The sequence below is a fragment of the Grammomys surdaster genome, unplaced genomic scaffold, assembly GCF_004785775.1.
Source record: "Grammomys surdaster isolate TR1022 unplaced genomic scaffold, NIH_TR_1.0 97, whole genome shotgun sequence".
Lineage (NCBI taxonomy): Eukaryota > Metazoa > Chordata > Mammalia > Rodentia > Muridae > Grammomys > Grammomys surdaster.
The window spans coordinates 10,843,919-10,865,186 of NW_021604576.1; the positions used below are offsets into that span (position 1 = coordinate 10,843,919).

Below are 21,268 nucleotides of genomic sequence, written 5' to 3' on the forward strand. Positions count from 1 at the left end.
ACCCCTACCCCTGAGAAAGCTTGCAGAGTTCCAGGAGGATGCCAATGACTCAACCCTCCTCTATCATGTGGAAATACTTGATTATTTGGTCAACATTAAGAACTAGCTTCACACACTTTCATCTGTTCCAATAAACCAAGCTAACATTTCCAAATCAGAGACAGGAAGATGAAATCTTGTCTCCTTTTAAAGGGGTCCATGAGCAAACCCAGCCAGCCTTCCCCACCCTTGGTTACGTTCACAATTGATTTATTGTAAGCTAGGCCCGAGGAAAGAGGCAGACGACCACAGGTATTAGAAATGTCACTGGTGATTTCCTCTTCTTTCCAATTAAAGGTCTCATACTCTATTCGGGGAAGTGAGCATCTCATCTCAAGCACACAGTAGGGAAAAGCGAGCCCGAGAACATTCTGATTGTTTTCATTAAATATGGTTAACACAGATAGTGTTTGTTAGTTCAAGGAACAAAACGTATTTCCTTTCACAGTAGGTGGAAAGCAGAGTGAGGTAGCAATAAGATATATAGTAAGGTGATAGATGGAAGGAAATGGAAAGAGGAAACATAGACCCTTATTGAAAGGGAAGATACTTGATCCCAGGATGGTAGGTGGGACTAGGTTTCTGAGTGTCTGCTCCCTTAAGCATCACTGAAGTGGGTAGAGAGTAGTCACAGTATTATAACTATGTGAGGGAAAATCAAGGATATGAGGGAGGACTGGGAGGACGGGGGATGCTATGGGGGTATAACATAAATAAATAAATAAATAAATAAATAAACAAACAAAAAAGCTATATTTTTCCATGCCAAACAAGACACGCTTATTAAAATATTTATGTGAAATTCATGCAAAATTTAGAAAGCATATTGCAAATTTTAAGAGTATACTGCATTAGTAACATGTGAAAACCAAATGAGTCAAAGGAAGAAATGTAAATTGTGAGAAAATAAAAACTGCATTGACTTCATAAACCCATCACTGCTCTGTGTTCAGGAAAATCCAGACCTGTTCCTGTTATTAGCAAAGTCTCAGTCACGGACATTTGGAAATTTCTTCAGCAAAACCAATCACAATCCTGGTGACTCTTTTAGTAGTTAAAATATGTATTTAAAGGAAAGGAAAGGAGCTACTAATAAATAAGATTTAGTTAAGTATTTCTATATATACATTAATTTCTAATGTTTTTACTTGGTATATAGGACCAGTAAATGTTGGGTTCTCATTTATCCTCATCACATACTTAGTCTTTGCTTCATGTATTAATTCATCAACTATTTAAATTCCAATATAAGATAGGTGACATCAATGAAAATTACCCAGGCCTCAGCCAGAGAAGCTGAGGCTCTGACTCCTGGGTTACAGAAGATAGTAGAAGGAAAAGAGAACAAAGCCAAAACCAATTTAATCTAGGGATGATTTTGTCAAAATTGAGATTTTTAAAACTTGAATGGCAGCTGGGGAAATCCCAGAAGCCTTCACTTTCTAATGCTTCCAAGTCTGAGCATCGGAGGTGCCCTCTACTATCTAACCTAGGGATTGTTCTGTTATCTATGTTTCCTTGGTGATACAGAAACCCAGGTTCTATTTGGGTTAAAGAATGGATATCCTCCAACTGAGAGAAGAGGCAGCTTTCCCCCCTGAGAACAGCAAACACAGGTTGGTGTTGTAAGATGAATGACGCATGCTTCATAGACTTCTGTACAACAACATGGCAGCTGGTAGGGGCTGAAGAATGCCAGGGTGGACAAAGACGAGCAACTACTACCTGAAGCTGCGTTATACTGTACTCTGTTCACTACACTTGTTTCCTTAGTTTTTCCATAAGCAAAAGGTGTCTTTTTGTTTAAACATAAGTGAAAAGAGTAAACACAAATAGACTTTAAACTTCCTACAGATGGTCAGGAAGAATGGTAGAGTATGCAGGAATGGATGGCACCGGTAACTACCACTCAACAGATAAGCCAAAAGCTTTCTGTCCACAACTTAATCCCTTCCTCCCATAGACAGCATAGAGCTAATCCCTGGAAGAGACTCTCTTGTTATACTCAGCCAATTGGATTTACTAGGATTTTACTTCTCCTGTCTCCAAAGAAATGGCTTCTAGCTGGGCAGCCAAGAGTGAAAGGAGAAGCAAACAACTTGGGTAAAACAGTGGTTGTGGATTTCACCCCACAGATAATCAAGAGCTGACATCGAGCAATACAAGGCTCCGCAGAGAGACAGCCGTGATGGCCCCGTAATTTTCATCCTGACTTTTTACAACAGCCACCACTCGGAAAAACCACAGAAAGGTCAATTATTCCCAATGTCATGGTTCTCTATAGCGTAGGTGCTCAATAAATGATACTTAATTAGCTAAAAATGGCATCCTTGGCTCAACTGTTCAATTATTTAGGGCCACTCTCCAGAAGAGAACTTTTACATTTAAGCTACAGCAAAAGCGTTTTTCACTAAACCCAACATAGTAGGCACGCTCTACCTGATATCCAAAGGAGACCGTCAGCCACATATCCAGCATGACACGAAAGGGATCTGTCAAAGGACTGTACAAAAGTCCATTTGTTCTTCTTGGGGCAGTATCGTTCAACTGTAGGTAGAACTTGGCGCAGTTCATTTCTGCCCCCTACTGCATAGAGGTATTCATCCATGGCACCCAGCACAAAATGTTCCCGGCAGTTTTTCATGGGTGCTATCTCTGCCCAGGAATTACTGCGGGGGTCATAGCGACAGGCAGTCCTCACCGCACATGTCCGGCCAGTGGCATGTTCCACTTCTCCTCCTGCTACAAACAGGAAATCCCCCATGACTGCCACACAGTGATGGCTCCTTCCCACGGGCATGGGAGCTAGCTCACTCCAGTTGGCAATGGCGGCTATGAGAGCATTTTCCTGGTCCACAGGATTGAAGTACCGTAGTTCCTTGACTTTGCAGACCTCACGCTTTTTCCCACCAATAATATAGAGAGTATCTGACTGGAATCGCGGTTTTGTCCTGCGGGTCTGCCATACAGGCTGTGCATAGATGCTTTGGTGGTATTCCAGGGCCTCATTGACCAGGGCAGTTGCCGTCTCACTTGCCTGGACCAGGGGGTGGGACAGGGCAACCGTGTGGAGTGTATCCACATCCATTAGGCCAAAGCGGATGTACTGCAGGAGCTCGTCCATATGCTGGTAATGGCAGTTATGCTCCAGCCACCTCACAGCTAGCTGAAACAGAAGGAAGTGAGGTGAGAACAGCAACCATGCATGACAAGTCTCGGTTATTCTTTCACGCAGCAACAACATTGCTCCTATATAGTGTAACACTAGAATATTTTGGTGCCCAGTTCTTTCCTCTGTTCCAGCAGCGACACAAAGGACTTTAAGGCATTGATGTTGGAGTGAGGAAAGCTGCTAAGCAGCACTCTCAGAGCTTATGACATCTTTTCAGATGAATAATAATTGCTTTTCAACGACCAAAAATATTGCAAAACACCTGTCCCCTTCCATCTCCTGCACTGAAGCCCTATCACCTGACCACTGGGAAAAGCCCATGGTGGGTAGCACTATCAGAGCTCAATAATGGATGTCAACCATGAACAAAGGTGCTCTGTCAATATGAATAATGTGAGAAAATACGTGATCACCTGAGAACGCAGGGTATTCTTGAGAGAAAAATCAATATTCCACTAGCAGAGTGGCTTAGAAAAAAGAAAAGGCCTCCTTCCACCCGTTTGGTAGATACAGCAACCAGTAGGAAGCAAGAGTAGATAAAGTTACAGTGAAACTTACATGACTTTTCCCTTCCTACTACTTTTGACCTTGCACACAGTTGTTATTTGCAACGTAAGATCCCGGCAGTTGGTTAAGAACCATATCCACAAACAGTGGATAGAATAATTGATTTTGTATTACGGAGACAACAGCAGAATGCAATGTTAACTTCACAATTAATGCGACTTGATATTTGGGTTTGTTAAACAATTCTCCATAGTGACATAGACTAGTATATCGAACACATCAGTTGACATGTCTGACATCAATAATTCCTACAAGTATCTAAATGAAACCGTGTTTCCTGGAAAGTACTACAGTGGAACTAAAGAAGTTGGCAGGGGAAAACAATAGATTTGAATACTGGATGTAACTACTGATCGCTTTTCGACTCATGGAACTGTGGTTCGGGTTCTCCCTGTTTAGGTGTTGTTTCATCTCTAGAGAGACAAAGGAGAAGGAACACCACCCTCAGACCATTATGGCCTGGTGAAATGAGCTGAGTTTGAACCGGTACAAAGAATCATTACTAATTTCTCTAAGGCACTGGATCGTTCCAGATGTCCAGGGTTTCTCCATCCATTCAACAGCACACTGTGGGCTTATCCTCCCACCTGGAAAAAACAAGTGGTGGAAGAGAGGCTACTTGTGTTTCGCACTGAGCGCCACTCTTCATTAACTACTGTGTGATTAAGTGAAATAGGAAAAAGAACTCCAGCAAGTACAAACGAGGCAGATATCGCCAAGGGAAGAAAGTGACACCCTTTAGATGACTTTATAAAAGAGTGCACTTTTATTTAGATAAGACATCAGTCCAGTGAAGGAAACGCATCTTTGTATGGGAACATTGGCAGTGACTGAGACATAGTATTCTACCCAGTCTCTTCCATTGTGGAGAGCATTCTCACACAGAGCATCCTATTTCCTTTCCATCTTCGTTTTAGACATTTTGAGAGATGGGGCCTCCAATTACTCCCACATGGTGACAACTCAGTAACACAATAAATATTTTGTGTAAGTTGCTCATGAAGCTTTGTAAAGTTCTCAGAGAAAAACGTTAACCCACTAAAGGTTGCTTCTTGAGCACCATGTTAAGTTTTCTGATACAGCCTTTGCTACTGATCCTCATGTGAGCAGCTGCACTTGATGTGAATTTGCCGTGATCCAGTTCCTCAGCATCCAACCAATTCTGTATGGACTAGACTCCAAGGAAATGGCCCAGGGTAAACTCTGCAAAGCCTCTCTCCTAGCCTGGCACTGCCCATTTAATTAGTTCTTTCTCTCTGCATAAACCAGTTGTCCTAAGCCATAATCGGTCTTCCATGTCACCTACATATCTTTCACTTTCTAGGACATGGTGTTGCTATTGGCATGAAAGTTACACAAGTCTCAGCTATGATTTGTTTTCAGGAATCAACTAGTGGCCAGTGGCTTTCACTTCCTATGCCATGTTACATGTCTTCTGAAGCTTTCCATGCATAATTTTCACCAATACTACATGTTAATGCTATACGGTAGTCTGCCTACTTATATTGGCTTGGTTTTGAGATTATTTTTGCTTTTAGGTATCATTTTTTGCACTTTTATAATTTACTGACATTTTCAGAACATACAAATCTGCTATAGATCAAAAGGAAATGTAAATATACAATAACTATTCTGCTGTCAACTTCAATTCTCACTTGCATATGAGTTATCCAGTTTTCTGATTCAAATACAGATTTTGTCCTACTACAGAAAGTGGTGGCATCTGGCATCTACCTTTCTAACAAACCCTATATGCTGCACTGACCACTGCCACTGTACCATCTAGATGCTGCCAGGCCAATGCTACTATACTGTCTAGATGCTGCACAGGCCAATGTCACTGTACCCGTGATGTTCTTTTCACTGTCATAAAATGCCTGTAAGAAGCAATTTAAGGGAAGAAAGATGTGCTTTGGCCTACAGTCTCAGAAGATTACAGTCCATGAAGACTAGGAAAGTTCAGCATGTGAACAGTATCCTCTGTGATGATAGGGGCATGAGGTTGCTAGGCATACATACGGTCATTGCCAATCAGAAAGCTGAGATTGAGACCAGAAGCCATAAAGTCTATAATCTTCAAAAATCCACTCTTAGTGAACAACCTCTGTCAGCAGAGCCACCTCTAAACATTCTGCAGCCTCCAAAATCAGAGTCACCAGCTGGTGACACGAGCCTGCAGAGGATGCTTCATATGCAAACCAGAACCACGACTCTGCTGTCTTTATCACCTATTCAAAAATGTAAAGGAGAAAACCCCACCAAACCCAGTGATAGTTCATGATTAGCCAAGAGCTTGGAAAGACAATTTAAAGCAGAAGTTCCCAACCTGTGCGTTACAATCCCTTGGGGATTGCATGTCAGATATCCTGCATATTAGATATTTACATTACAATTCATAACAGTAGTAAAATTGCCATTATGGAGTAGCAATGAAATAATTCTATGGTTGGGGGAGTCACTACAACATGAAGAACTGTATCCCTTTAGAGTTGCAGCATTAGGAAGGTCGAGAACCACTGCTTTAAAGCAAAAGGCTGATTAAAAAAAAAAAAAACCTACATCTATGCCATGAGCCTCAGGAGCATACTGCTTCCTCAGTGGTGAAGGTATTTTAACCCTTGCTTAGGGAGCTGAGAGACCATCATAAGCAGGCTCATCCCTGAAGCACAACAGTGTTTAAGAACCCACTTAGCTGTATTGTATATTTTACATATTATACTTCAAAAAGGTTATCCTGGAAACTGATGGCATTCCAGATGACACAGCAGTTAGGAAGTATACCCCATAAGAGGCTAGAACACCACTCTCATTCCTTCTATCTTCCCACCTCCCACCATTCTCAACTATAACCTCCAGTATCTGAGAATAAAAAGTGAGTCTGTCTATCTATCTATCTATCTATCTATCTATCTATCTATCTATCTATCTATCTATCTATATCAACACACACACACAAACATACACCACCATCACCACCACCACCGCTACCACCACCACCACCATTGTATCTCCCATCTTTTTGTTGAGAAATCTAACGTATATAAAAGAAATTACAGATTCAGTTTGGAAACTCACTACATAGAGTATTTAGCAATTGACATGTAGTCAAGATTTTGGCAAAACCTTCTGGTATTGTGCATCATCAAGTCAAGTGACGGGATTCTCCTGTGTGCCTTCTGCCTACCTGAGTTCAAACAACTCCATAGGGAATTGTCTTTTCCCAAATCACTAGAAGCTTAGTCCGACCTCAGCTAGTCAGTCTCAGCCTTGGATCTTTGATAAGGACAGTGCCTGGTCTATGGTGCTATGAAGAGTTGCTACATGGACAGAATTTTATTTATAGCTGTTCTTTGTCTGTTTCTTCTAGTTTTCTTAAGCATTACCAGTCCTTTATTCCTTTACATGTTTATTAATTTAATCCATCAACCACAGGCTTATCTCATCTTTATGGCTTTTCTGTAAGGACTCTATAAACTCCACATTGTGGCATGTGTTCCTCTCATCCTGGATGTATAAAGCATTTATTTTGCCCCTTGCATACTTGATACTGAACACTGATATTTAAGGTTTTTGATTAATGCTGTAGTCTTTCAAGCCTTCAAAGTAATGATGAAACTTTCAGGCAAGAATAAACTTTAAAATCCATTTGGTTTCAGTGTCTTAATTTTACAAGTATAAATTGAATCCAGATCAGTTAGCTGGTGTTTAATGCAAGCCATCTAAATACTTAGCATGAACACTGCAACTAGAAACACACTCTTTAAAGTATACAGCGTATCTCCCTATTATACCAACTTGTCATTATTTTCTCATCAATAACTGTAAAGTAGAACCCAAGCAAATTTACTCTAATACGTAACTCAAATAACTGAAGACTCTCCAGACAAGACAAAGTATACTGTAAAATAACTACAGTTTGTTTTAGAACAAGTTGGCAATATTTTTCAGCAAATCTCATGAGTTCCTTAAAAAAATAAACAACATACATTTAAAGGTATCAATTAAAGGCCTTGCAGGTAAAGAGCAAACACCCAGGGATAGGGCTTGCTTTATGTCTTTATTGTTCAATATTTTTACATGTGTGTGTGTGTATATATATATACACACATACACACACACTTATATAAATACATACATACACATATGTACATATAAATATACAAATACACATTATCTTTGAATGCCAAGTTATTCCTTGTAAACTCGACTAGGATCAAAAACATGGAAATGTATTCTTTTCTCTTTGTTTTCCTCAGTATTTCTCTGTTTAGTGCTACTTTAGGGAGTATAATATAGAATATGTATACACATAAAGCTAAATATAGTAGCATACAATACTAAACTCCATATGTGTTATTTTCTTTTAAAATAACACATGTAGTTGACTCACAGACTCACTCAGAATTACATTGGATGAAAAAATATTATATTAGTAACATCAAGCCCTCAAGCTGTGTCTGTTAGTAATCTGTTAAACTCCACCTCCACAGTTACCTGGCACCAGTCAGGTATGCTCCTCCCCACAGTTACCTGGCAACAGGCAGGTAGCCCTGCCCACTATAAAAGGGGCTGCTTGCCCCTCCTCTCTCTCTTACTCTTGTTCTCCTCAACCCAGAGCCTGCAGGTTGTCCTCTCCCCTCCCCCCTTCCTTTCCCCCTCTCTCCATGTGGTCATGGCCAGCCTCCACTCCTCTACCTCTCCGCTCTCCCTCCTATCCCCTGAATAAACCTCCCTAGTGGAACTGTCTAGTCTGCTGTGATTTGTTACAAGCTGCGCGTTGACAACCTTTTAGTGTCCTTTCCTGTTCATGTTGGACACACTCAGGAGCTGGTGTTTTGAAATCTAAAATTCTTGGTTCTTTCAAAACAGCAGATGTTTTGAAGTCTAACTCTACTTATATGCACTCGAATATGTCTATGCTATACAACTTGACCCCAAAGCAATAAAAGCCAATGCAAGTTCTTAGCCTCAGACATCTAGAAAAAATATTAATTATAAACTCTAACTCCAATACATTAGTGTGTTCTTGCACACAGAGTTGAATCTTTTCACAAGACAGGTATGTGGAACACACACCCTTAAAATAAAAGTTCTTGCTGGGGGATGTTCATGGAGAAGTGTTCAAGTGCTCCAGCGGCCCACACCCTGTGTTTCCTTATGTTGCTAATGGCAGTTAATGGCTCCTGGGGAAGGAAGAGGCATTTTTGCTTTCATGGTGTAGCCACTGGTAAGTTGCCACATTTTTGTAAATAACTCCTCATCCACAGTCATGCAAGGTACCCTAATTAAACACAGTGGACCACACAAGGCATGAAGACAGGAAACTAGAAGCAGGACTAGTTGGAGAAAGAGCAAGAAGATCAGTGGAGTGGAAAAAAGATAAGATGAAGCACCTACAATCAGAATATGTATGGATGAAAATATAATTAATACTTGTTTTACAAGTTTTTTAAGACACGAGAAAGCAGGTTTTCATGAGATGAGTGATCAAGCTGGTCAAATCTTAACACTGACGAAAGATGAGGTCATATAACACATTTTCAAGTGATCGCTGTTTGGTCTTGATCACACATACTCTTTTCAGTGAAAACAATATTCTTTCCAGCCAGTGCCAAGTAAGCAGTGACTGATACTTTGGCTTTCAGCCTCTGTTCTGCCCTGATCTAAGCTTGGCTGCAGACAGCCTTGCCTTGGTGAGGATGCAGGCTGACCTTTACTGTCTTTTTCTTTTCCTTTTTTATCAGAAGCTGTGTTGTAAAGGTTCATGTGGCTATGTCCTTCCCATTGAGACAGAGTAGAGCATCTGGCTCTCCTCAGAGCCTAAAAAGTACCATAAACCACACCTATATCACTTCAGAAAGCAGTAAGGAAGAACATGAGAACTAATCAACTGGCTGACATCCATAAACCTCCCAAAAAGCCAGGGATGTTAAAGAGTAGACTGGGCAGTGAGCTGGAAGACAGAACAGTACATTTAAACATAGTGAACAGCAATGTATAGACGGACTGTCATGCAGTCTCTCCCTTTTAATCATGAGCACAAAAGAGAGTTCATGGATTGTTACTACATTAAAGCACATTCTCTTATATACCATATCATTTAACATGACTCTATTTCTGGAAAACATGAATGTTCGGTTTAATGACATTTTAATATCAATGTAGTTTTAGATTAAAAATGTGGAAAGTTTCTGCAAGGCAAGTAAGCAAGCATCTAGACTTGCTGTACTGTCTTACAGAGAAGCTACCTCCTTAATGTGACTCATGTAAGGTCCACACGGTGACATATTAAATAATGGCTGTCATAGAGAATGCTTATATTAATAAATAAGTACACCAAACATTGGGGTAACATTCTTTTGTTTAAGACAAAATAAAAAATTTAAACTGAGAGAAGGCAGCGTTCCCATAAAACCCTAACACACTGAAAAGCACGGAACACCAGAGTAGTGTTGACGAGAACAGTGGCAATGTTACCATGGAGGAGTATTAAAAATTACAGCAGTGCTCACTCGAGTGCTATAATTAAAACTGTGTCAACATTTTGCTTGTAAAACAGATTTTTCAAGGAAGGTTGCACATTAACCATTATAGCTGACTGCAGACATATGACGCATAGGCGATTTCTCCTCCGAGAAACATATTTCAATGGAATCAAATCTTATGAGGGAGGCCCCAGGATCATGTGCTGTAGGAAAAGAAAAACCATGACAGGTTTTAAACAAAGATTCAGCTTAGCAGATGTGATGATAACACATTCTTTCACTGTTCATTTAAAATTTTATGAAGTTGGGACATTGATAAATGCTTTTATTTTCACCTTTTGCATAAAACGTGTGCTCTAATAAATGTCTTTATATAGACATCAAGGCTCCAAAGGCAAGAGCTCTTGACACCAAATATGAGTCTTACCTACACAAGAGAATAGAGACCAGGGCTCCAGGGGCTGAGGAAAACCATCCCAGGCCTTTCCCCAAGGCCTACCACACATCCATACTCCACACAGTTAGGAGTATAAACCACAAGCGATCTAAGCTGCCTTTGGTTTAGTCTCTGGGTTTTTTATTTCTTTCTTTTCCAAATTAAATTTATTCTATTTTTACTCATTCACTTTACATTCCATTCATTGCCCCCCTCCCAATCACCTCTCCCACAATCCTCTCCCATCCTCCCTTACTTTCTCCTCTGAGCAGGTGCTTTCCCCCCTCCCCTGGGGAATCCCATCACCCTGGCATTTCAAGTCTCTGTGTGGGGCCAAAAACCAGTTCCACATTTTTGACAGCAGATGCAACCTGCCTTTCTGACATGGCCAGCCCACCCAAGTGCCTGCCCAGGGGAGTAGCTTTTGACCATCCTTGGATACAGTCCCTGCTCCTGGATGACAGGTCAACAAACCCATTGCCTAAGGTCTATAAAACCTACCTGCCTTAGCCTGGGCGCAAGACTTCCTCCGCACCATTCTTTGGGATTGATGAACCCTCCTGGTTGCACCTAATAAACCTGTATTTATCTGCTTTTAATCTGTTCTGATCTGGCCTACGTTTGCATGATTGAGAGAGAGAAAACACCTAATAGGAGATATCTTTAAAGAAGCAGAGAAAGTAGATTGTTGGTAACCTGAAAGTCACAGGGGCGAAATACCACATGAAAAGGTTTAAGCAGAGGGAGAGGTGGGGGATGAAGAAGACAAAGGTAAGAGTCAGAGATAATTAACATAAAGGCTTAATAAAAAGGCTGTATGGAAACTGGTATCCTATAACCAAGTTTAAAATATAACATGTGAAAGAAAAGGAAAAGTTGCAGCTGACACTGGGCCAGCCACTCCTCGATTATAAATGAGGAAGTTGAAAGCAGTCTTTCCTTCCTCTGGGTACCTATTACCTTTGCATCAAAAATATTTTAAAATAAAATTCTCCAAAACCTCCATCAGTGGGATAGGCAACTAAAATGAATACCTGGTGTACCTGGTACCCAGCCATGGGATTCCATAGTAGGAACAGTTTTCAGAAAAACAAAGTGAGACTTTTTATTCATAATTCTGTACTCAGCAATAGACCTGCATGTATCCTAAGTGTCCTGCCCAGGGATGGGGCCACCCACAGTGGGCAGAGCCTTCTACCTCAATCAGCAACCAAGAAAATGCCTCACAGACATGTGAACCAATCTGATGGAGGCAATTCTCCAACTGGGGTTCACTTTACTAGGTGACTTGAGTTTATGTGAAGTCAACAAAAGCTAGCCAGCACAGCATGCATGCACATGATGGTATACGGATACAGAGGCCTGCAGGCAGAAAACTGGTTTGTAAATGGGTCTATGAGGATCTTCAATCCCTGTGAAGAGCTTTGACTAGAATGTATCATCTAATATATTAATGCATTAATAGATTGTCTTTGTTTGGGTTTTATTGCTGTGAATAGATACCACGACCAAGGCAACATTTAACAGACCAACATTTCATTGGGGCTGGCTTACAGGTTCAGAAGTTCAGTCCATTGTTATCAAAGTAGGAACATGGCATCATCTGGGTAGGCATGGTGCAGAAGGAGCTCAGAGTTCTACATCTTCATCTGAAGGCTGCTAGGATGAGGGTCATAGGACCATGCCCACAATGACACACACCTACTCCAACAAGGACACACCTACTTCAACAGGGTCACAATTTCTAATAGTACCACTCTCTGGGCCCAGCATTCACAAACCATCATATATATTAATAGCTAGATCTCTTATACAAATTAATCTCAACTGAAGAAACAAAAACATTTTAAAACTTCAAGATGACTACTTGAAAATGCTACTTATTTAGAATACCAGACTTAGATATATCTAAGTAAAATATTTAATATGCTTTGTACATAAAATTTGTGTCCAGACTGGCAAACATGTTTGATTGCAGGACAATAAAATACAACCAATATGACCCATACAAACATCCAACATAACACTCAAGAAAAATTAAACTTGTTCCTGCTCACCTCACATTCAAACAAAACAAATGCATAAATATAGAAGTAACACCTATAACTAACCAACCTTCAGTATTTTTATAACAGTGAGCAGAAAGACAGTAGGCATGAAGCCAGCCAATGAGTCCGAGGATTGTTTCAGGAAAGTATATAATAGTAGCTGATAACATAAAATATCTAACTAAGATGCTAGTGTATATCTGATGTATAGCATATCCTACTGGATACTAAAGGGCCAATCAGAAATAAGCTTATACTATTGAAATAACCCTGGAATATGAGAGAAAATACTACCGTATCCCATTGGTAAACAGAGAATGGAGTACCCTATGGGGACCACCTTTTACATTCTCTCACAAGCACTAAACATAGTGAGGATATTATCAGGGTAACATCAGCTGAAATGGCCAGGGAACCTTGGTGCTTTCTTGGATGACTATTTGGTACATACCCTGTGAGGGAAATGTGGCCAGATATAAAGGAAGTAGGATATGAGAATAATTTCTATGATGAGGCTGTAGCTCAGATAAACTGGAGCTTGTCTCATATATGTGAGGGTTAGAGCCTAAGCATCCAACACAAGAGCAAACACTCAAACCACACACTCACAACTATTTCTGTAGCAATGTATCTGCATTTAGGAAAACCACCAAGGCAGTGTAAGCACCTGTACATTAGGATGATATTCCCTATGTCACCTGCTTCTCAAGAAGATTATGAATGAGATAACATGGGAAAATGCTTGATAAATTTGAACATTTAAACAATATGTAGAAGAAATGTCATAGCAATGTGACACTAAGAAATGGAGTAATTCTTCAATATAAATATTCTCTTAAATTTAAGATAAAGTCATCACATTCTAGCTATGTTTTTAATGAGACACAGTATTGTGTGACAGCATTGGAGCAGACCTTGAGAGCCAGCTCTGCACCTCATCCCACAACACCTAGAGGAGGCTGGACTCCGGGAGCGCTAACATGCCTAGGATCACAGGGAGTAACTGGGACCTCCAGGGCCCTGGGATATACCTCCACCCGACCAGTGGCATGGGTTCCTTCTAGTCTGAGCTAGGGGCCTGAGAAGACCTTGGGCGCTAGCTCTGCACCAAATCCCACAACACCTAGAGGAAACTGAACTCTCAGGGGTTCTAACACACCCAGGATCATAGGTGATGAAGCTACAACACCTGCCACAATCAGGGAGTAACTGGGACCCCCGGGGACCCGGGGAAGCAGGATCCCTCTCCCAGCCAGTGGCACAGGTTCCTTCCGGTCTGTGCTAGTGCCCTGAGCAGACCTTGGGCATCAGCTTGGCACCTAATCCCACAACACCCAGAGGAGGCTGGACTCCCAGGAGCTCTATCATACCCAGGAACATAGGATCATAGAATCATAGGATCTCAGGAGCTTGGTCACAACAGGATTTCAGGTTCCCAGAGATGGCCTGACTCCCAGGAGCTCTTAAACCAAGGATCTCCAGATCACAGGATCATAGAGGCAGCTGGATTCTGACGAGTTCTGACACAACCAAGATAACAGGAGAGACAGGCTCCAGTCAGAGACAGTGACTGCAGGTAGCACTAGAGATAACCAGATGGTGAAAGGCAAGTGCAAGGACATAAGGTTACTTGACATCATCAGAACCCAGTTCCCCCACCATAGGAAGTTCTGGCTACCCCATCACACCAGAAAAGCAAAATTCTGCTTTTAAAGTCACTTCTCATGATGATGATAGAAGACTTCAAGAAGGACATAAATAACTCCCTTAAAGAAATACAGGAGAACACAGGTAAACAGGCAGAAGCTCTTAAAGAGGAAACACAAAAATCCCTTAAAGAATTATAAGAAAACACAAAGGACAGGTGAAGGAATTGAACAAAGCCATCCAGGATGTAAAAATGGAAGTAGAAACAATAAAGAAATCACAAAGGGAGACTACCCTGGAGATAGAAAACCTGGAAAGAGATCAGGAATCATAGATGTAGGCATCACCAACAGAATACAAGAGATAGGAGAGAGAATCTCAGGTGCAGAAGGTACCATGGAAAACAATGACACACCTGTCAAAAGAAAATAAAAAATGCAAAAAGCTCCTAACCCAAAACATCCAGGAAATCCAGAACACAGTGAGAAGACCAAACCTAAGGACACTAGGTACAGAAGAGAGAGAAGATTCCCAACTTAAAGGGCCAGTAACTATCTTCAACAAAATTATGGAAGAAAACTTCCCTAACCTAAAGAAAGAGATGCCCAGAACATACAAGAAGCCTACAGAACTTCAAATAGACTAGACCAAAAAAGAAATTCATCCTGTCACATAATAATCAAAACACCAAATGCACAAAACAAAGAAAGAATATTAAAAGCAGTAAGGGAAAAGGGTCAAGTAACATATAAAGTCAGACCTATAAGAATTACACCAGACTTCTCACTGAGACTATAAAAGCCAGAAGATCCTGAGCAGATGTCATACAGACCCTAATAGAACATAAATGCCAGCCAAGACTACTATGCACAGCAAAACTCTCAATCACTATAGACGGAGAAACTAAGATATTCCATGACAAAACCAAATTTACACAATATCTTTCCACAAATCAAGCCATACAAAGGATAATAGAGGGAAAACTCCAACACAAGGAGAGAAAATACACCCTAGAAAAAGCAAGGAAGTAATCTTTCAACAAACTGAAAAGAAGATAGCCACACAAATATAATTGAACCTCTAATAACAAAAATAACAGGAAGCAACAATCACTTTTCCTTAATATCTCTTAACATCAATGGACTCAATTCCCCAATAAAAAGACATTGACTAACAGAGTAAACAGGACTCAGCATTTTGCTGCATACAGGAAACACACTTCAGTGACAAAGACAGACACTACCTCAGAGTTAAAGGCTGGATAACAATTTTCCAAGCAAATGGTCCCATGAAACAAACTGGAGTAGCCACTCTAATATCAAATAAAATTGACTTTCAAACCAAGTTATTTAAAAAGATAAGGAAGAACACTTCATACTCAACAAAAGAAAAATGTACCAAGATGAACTCTCAATTATGAACATCTATGCTCCAAATGCAAGGGCACCCACATTCATATATATAAAAAAAAACTTTACTAAAGCTCAAAGCACACATTGTACCTCACACAATAGTGGGAGACTTCAATACCCCAGTCTCAGAAATGGACAGATCATGGAAACAGAAAATAAACAGAGATGTAGTGAAACTAAGAGAAGTTATGAAGCAAATGGATTTAACAGATATCTATAGAATATTTCATCCTAAAACAAAAGAATATATCTTCTTCTCAGCAACTCATGGTACCTGCTCCAAAATAGATCATAAAATTAGTCACAAAACAGGTCTCAACAGATACAAGAAGATTTAAATAATCCCATGCATCCTATCAGATCACCGTGGACTAAGGCTAGTCTTCAATAACAACAAAAACAATGGAAGCCCACATACATGTGGAAGCTGAACAATGTTCTACTCAATGATAACTTGGTCAAGGAAGAAATAAAGAAAGGAGCTAAAGACATTTTAGAATATAATGAAAATGAGGACACATCATACAAAAACTTGTGGGACACAATGAAAGCAGTGCTAAGAGGAAAACTCACAGTTTTAAGTGCCTATAAAAAGAAAGTGGAGGGGAGGGAGGAGAAGAAAAAAAAGTAACTGGAGAAAGCATACACTAGCAGCTTGACAGCACAACTGAAAGCTCTAGAACACAAGGAAGTAAATACACCCAAGAGGAGTAGATGGCAGGAAATAATCAAATGCAGGGATGAAATCAATCAAGTAGAAACAAAAAGAACTATACACAGAATCAACAAAACCAGGAGCTGGTTCTTTGAAAAAATCAACAAGATAGATAAACCCTTAGCTAGACTAACAAGAGGGCACAGAGACAATTTGAAAATTAATAAAATCAGAACTGAGGAAATTCAAAATATCATCAGATCCTACTACAAAAGCCTATACTCAACAAAACTGGAAAATCTGAAAGAAATGGGCAATTTTCTAGACAGATGCCAGGTGTTAAAGTTAAGTCAGGATCAGACAAACCATCTAAACAGTCCCATAACCCCTAAAGAAATAGCAGCAGTCATTAAAAGTCTCCCCAAAAGTCCAGGACCAGATGGTTTTAGTGCAGAATCCTATCAGACTTCCAAAGAAGATCTAATACCAATTCTCTTCAAACTATTCCACAAAATAGAAACAGAAGGAACACTACCCAATTTGTTCATGAAGCCACTATTACTCTCATACCTAAACCACATAGACCCCAAAAAGAAAGAGAACTTCAGATGAAACTCATGGGTATTATGAATATCAATGTAAAAATACTCAAAAAATTCTTGCAAACTGAATCCAAGAACATTTCAAAACAATCATCCATCATGACCAAGTAGGCTTTATTCCAGGAATGCAGGGATGATTCAATATATAGAAATCCATCAACATAACCTACAAATAAACTCAAAGAAAAAAACCACATGATCATCTCACTAGATGCTGAGAAAGCATTTGACAAAATTGAACACCCTTTCATGGTAAAAGTCTTGGAAAGATTAGGAATTCAAGGGCCATACCTGTTCGTAGTAAAAGCAATATACAGCAAACCAGTAACCAACATCAAACTAAATGGAGAGAACCTTGAAGCAATCCCACTAAAATGAGGGACTAGACAAGGCTGCCCACTCTCTTCCTACCTATTCAATATAGTACTGGAAGTCTTAGCCAGAGCAATTAGACCCCAAATGGAGGTCAAAGTGATACAAATTGGAAAGGAAGAAGTCAAAATTTCACTATTTGTAGATGATATGATAGTATGCTTAAGTGAACCCAAAACTTCCACCAGAGAAGTCCTAAACCTGATAAACAACTTAAGCAAAGTGGCTGGGTATATAGTTAACTCAAACAAATCTGTAGCCTTCGTCTACTCAAAGGGTAAACAGGCTGAGAAAGAATTAATTTCTTAATTAGGGAAATGACACCCAACACAATAGTTACAAATAATATAAAATACCTTGGTGTGAATCTAACTAAGCAAGTGAAAGATCTGTATGACATGAACTTCAAGTCTCTGAAGAAATAAACTGAAGAATATCTCAGAAGATAGAAAGATCTCCCAAGCTCATGGATTGGCAGGATTAATATAGTAAAACTGGCCATCTTGCTGAAAGCAATCTACGATTCAATGCAATACCCATCAAAATTCCAACTCAATTTTTCACAGACTTAGAAAGAGCAATTTGCAAATTCATTTGTAATAACAAAAAACCTAGGATAGCGAAAACAATTCTCAACAATATGAAACCTTCTGCAGGAATCACCATCCCTGACCTCAAGGTGTAGTACATAGCAGTAGTGATAAAAACTGCATGGCATTGGTACAGAGACAGACAGGAAGATCAATAGAATAGAATTGAAGACCCAGAAATGAAAGCACACAAAGGAGCTAAAACCATCCAAAGGAAAAAGGACAGCATTTTCAACATATGGTGCTGGTTCAACTGGAGGTCAGCATGTAGAATAATGCAAATCAATCCATTCTTATCTCCTTGTACAAAGCTCAAGTCCAAGTGGGTCAAGGACCTCCATATAAAATCAGATACACTGAAGCTAATATAAGAGAAAATGGGGAAGAGCCTCGAACCCATGGGCACAGGGGTAAAGTTCCTGAACAGAACACCAATAGCTTATGCTCTAACATCAAGAATTGGCAAATGGGACCTCATAAAATTGCAAAGCTTCTGTAATGCAAAGGACACTGTCAATAGGACAAAACAACAAACAACACATTGTGAAAAGATCTTTACCAATCCTACATCCAATAGAGGGCTAACATCCAATATATACAAAGAACTCAATAAATTAGACTCCAGACAACCAAATAACCCTATTAAAATGGGGTATAGAACTAAACAAAGAATTCTCAACTGAGGAAACTCGAATTGCCGAGAGAAGTACCTAAAGAAATGTTCAACATTCTTAGTCATCAGGGAAATGCAAATCAAAACAACCCTGAGATCCCACCTCACACCAGTCAGAATGGCTAAGATCAAAAACTCAGGTGACAGCAGACACTGGCAAGGATGTGGAGAAAGAGGAACACTCCTCCATTTTTGGTGGGATTGCAAGCTGGTACAACCACTCTGGATATCAGTCTGGTGGTTCCTCAGAAAATTGGACATAGTATTGCCTGAGGACCCAGTTGTACCACTCCTGGGCATATACCCAAAAGATGCTCCAACATATAACAAGGACACATGCTCCATTATGTTCATAGCAGCCTTATTTATAATAGCCAGAAGCTGGAAAGAACCCAGATATCCTTCAACAGAGGAATAGATACAGAAAATGTGGTACATTTACACAATGGAATATTACTCAGCTATTAAAAACAATGAATTTGAGAAATTCTTAGGTAAATGGATAGAACTAGAAAATATCATCCTGAGTGAGGTAACCCAATCACAAAAGAACACACATGGCATGCATGCACTGATATTGGATATTAGCCCAAAAGCTCACAATATCCAAGATACAACTCACAAACCACATGAAGCTCATGAACAAGGAAGACCAAAGTGTGGGGTCTTTGACCCTTCTTAGAAGGGGTAACACAATACTCATGGGAGCAAATATGGAGACAAAGCGTGGGACAGAAACTGAAGGACTGCTCCACCTGGGTATCCATCCCTTGTGCATTCACCAAAGGTACACACTGATATAGATGCCAGGAAGTGCATGCTGACAGGAGCCTGATATAGCTGTCTCCTTAGAGGTCTGCCAGAGCCTGAAATATACAGAGGCGGATGCTCACAGCTAACCATTGAGCTGATCATGAGATTCCCAATGGAGGAGTTAGAGTGAAGACTGAAGGAGCCGAAAGGGTTTGCAGCCCCATGAGGAGGGTAACAATACCATCCAACCAGAGCTCCCAGGGTCTAAACCAGCAGCCTGGGAGCACATAGGGAGGGACTAATGGCTCTAGCTGTATAAGTAGGGGAGGATGACAGTGTCAGGCATAGGTGGATGAGGAAGTCCTTGGTCCAGTGAAGGCTGAATGCCCCAATGGAAGCTAAATGGGAGCTAGCGATAAAAGGAATCAAGAGAAAAAAGAAACATGGCCCAGTAACTGAACCCAGTTCTGAAGGCAGAGGAACTGTCAGCACAAGCCAGGCAGTGAGGTGTAGAATGTTGGCCAGGACCTTTGGAGAAGTGCATTTGTATACGGAGGGCATAATCTCAGTGGACTAAGTCCATCTGTGGGCACAGTGGTAGGTAGGCTTCTGAAAAGGCAAAACATCTATTTTGGAGACAAGTTTTCTACATTTCAACATAAACAGGACAATTCAGAACCCGGTCAATCTTTGGCAAATGCTAGTTTGAAAACATGACTTCTACTTCTTGTAATAGGAATTGGTTATGGCTTACGTCTCATTAACTGGCGAACAAAGTGACTTTATGTGGTGGTTTGAATGATAAATGTCCCTCATAGTTCTTGACATTTGAATGCTTAGTCTCCAGTTGGTAGCTCTTCGGAGAGGCTTAGGAAGTTGGCCTTGCTGGAGAAAGTACATCCCTGGGGGCATGCTTTGAGGTTTCAAAAGCCAAGCACTATTTCCAGTGTACTCTGTTGATACTCCTGGGTAAGAGATCAGTTATTCCTGTTGTCATGTCTGATGCTTGATGCAAAGCTTCGCCTGGTGATGGTGATTGTGATCGTCTTATCCCCAGATAAATTCTTTAAGTGTCTTGGTCGCCATGCTTTGTTTGTAACAGCAACAGAAAGGTAACTAAGACATTCTACAAAATAAAATGATTTACTTTCACAGGTACCACAAGATAATATTACAATTAGGCCTCATACCACTTTTCAAAATACAAAAACAACAAAAGTATTGATTGGTGTGGTTGACATATTTCTCTCCTAATTATCCTTTATTTCCTATTGCTTAAAAAACAGACATAACTAATCAATAACTCTGTGAAGCATCCCCAAAGGATACCTCATCCATGCTGTTCACTGAATAAAAGAAAAGGGTTTGAATAAAGCTCATTATGCTCTGAGTTACAATCATAAGCACAGCATTATTGGATGCTGGTGTAGACTTCTACACTGAACTTCAACCAGGAACAAGTTCTACACAAATTAAAGCCTTAAGTTGTTGGGGCTTGAGGAGACAGATGGTGCTTGCCACACAGACTTCAGGTCCCTGAGTCCAATTCCTAGAATTTATGTAAAAGAAGTCCAGTGTGAAGCATGATGGCACATACTTTTAATCTCTGCACCGAGCAGGCAAGGACAGTTGGATCTCTGGATGCATTGGCCAGTCGGACCCAGTCAGTGAAAAACTATCTGGAAAAAGTATAGTCCCGGAAGAACAACAGTTCTGCTTGTTCCTTTGTCTCTCTCTGTCTCTCTTGTCTCTGTTTCTCTCTCTGTTTCTACACACACACACACACACACACACACACACACACACACACACACACA

The 21,268-nt window shown here is 40.3% G+C and overlaps 1 protein-coding gene across 7 annotated transcripts in view; it reads right to left on the reverse strand.

Moving 5' to 3' along the window:
* Positions 1 to 21,268, reverse strand: part of Klhl32 (kelch like family member 32) — a 164,778-nt gene that overhangs the window by 25,944 nt on the left and 117,566 nt on the right. For all 7 annotated transcript variants that reach the window (XM_028780708.1, XM_028780692.1, XM_028780685.1 and 4 more), the window contains one exon: positions 2,479 to 3,205. In XM_028780708.1, the coding sequence (XP_028636541.1) occupies positions 2,479 to 3,205 (727 nt within the window). The remainder of the gene's footprint in view (positions 1 to 2,478; positions 3,206 to 21,268) is intronic.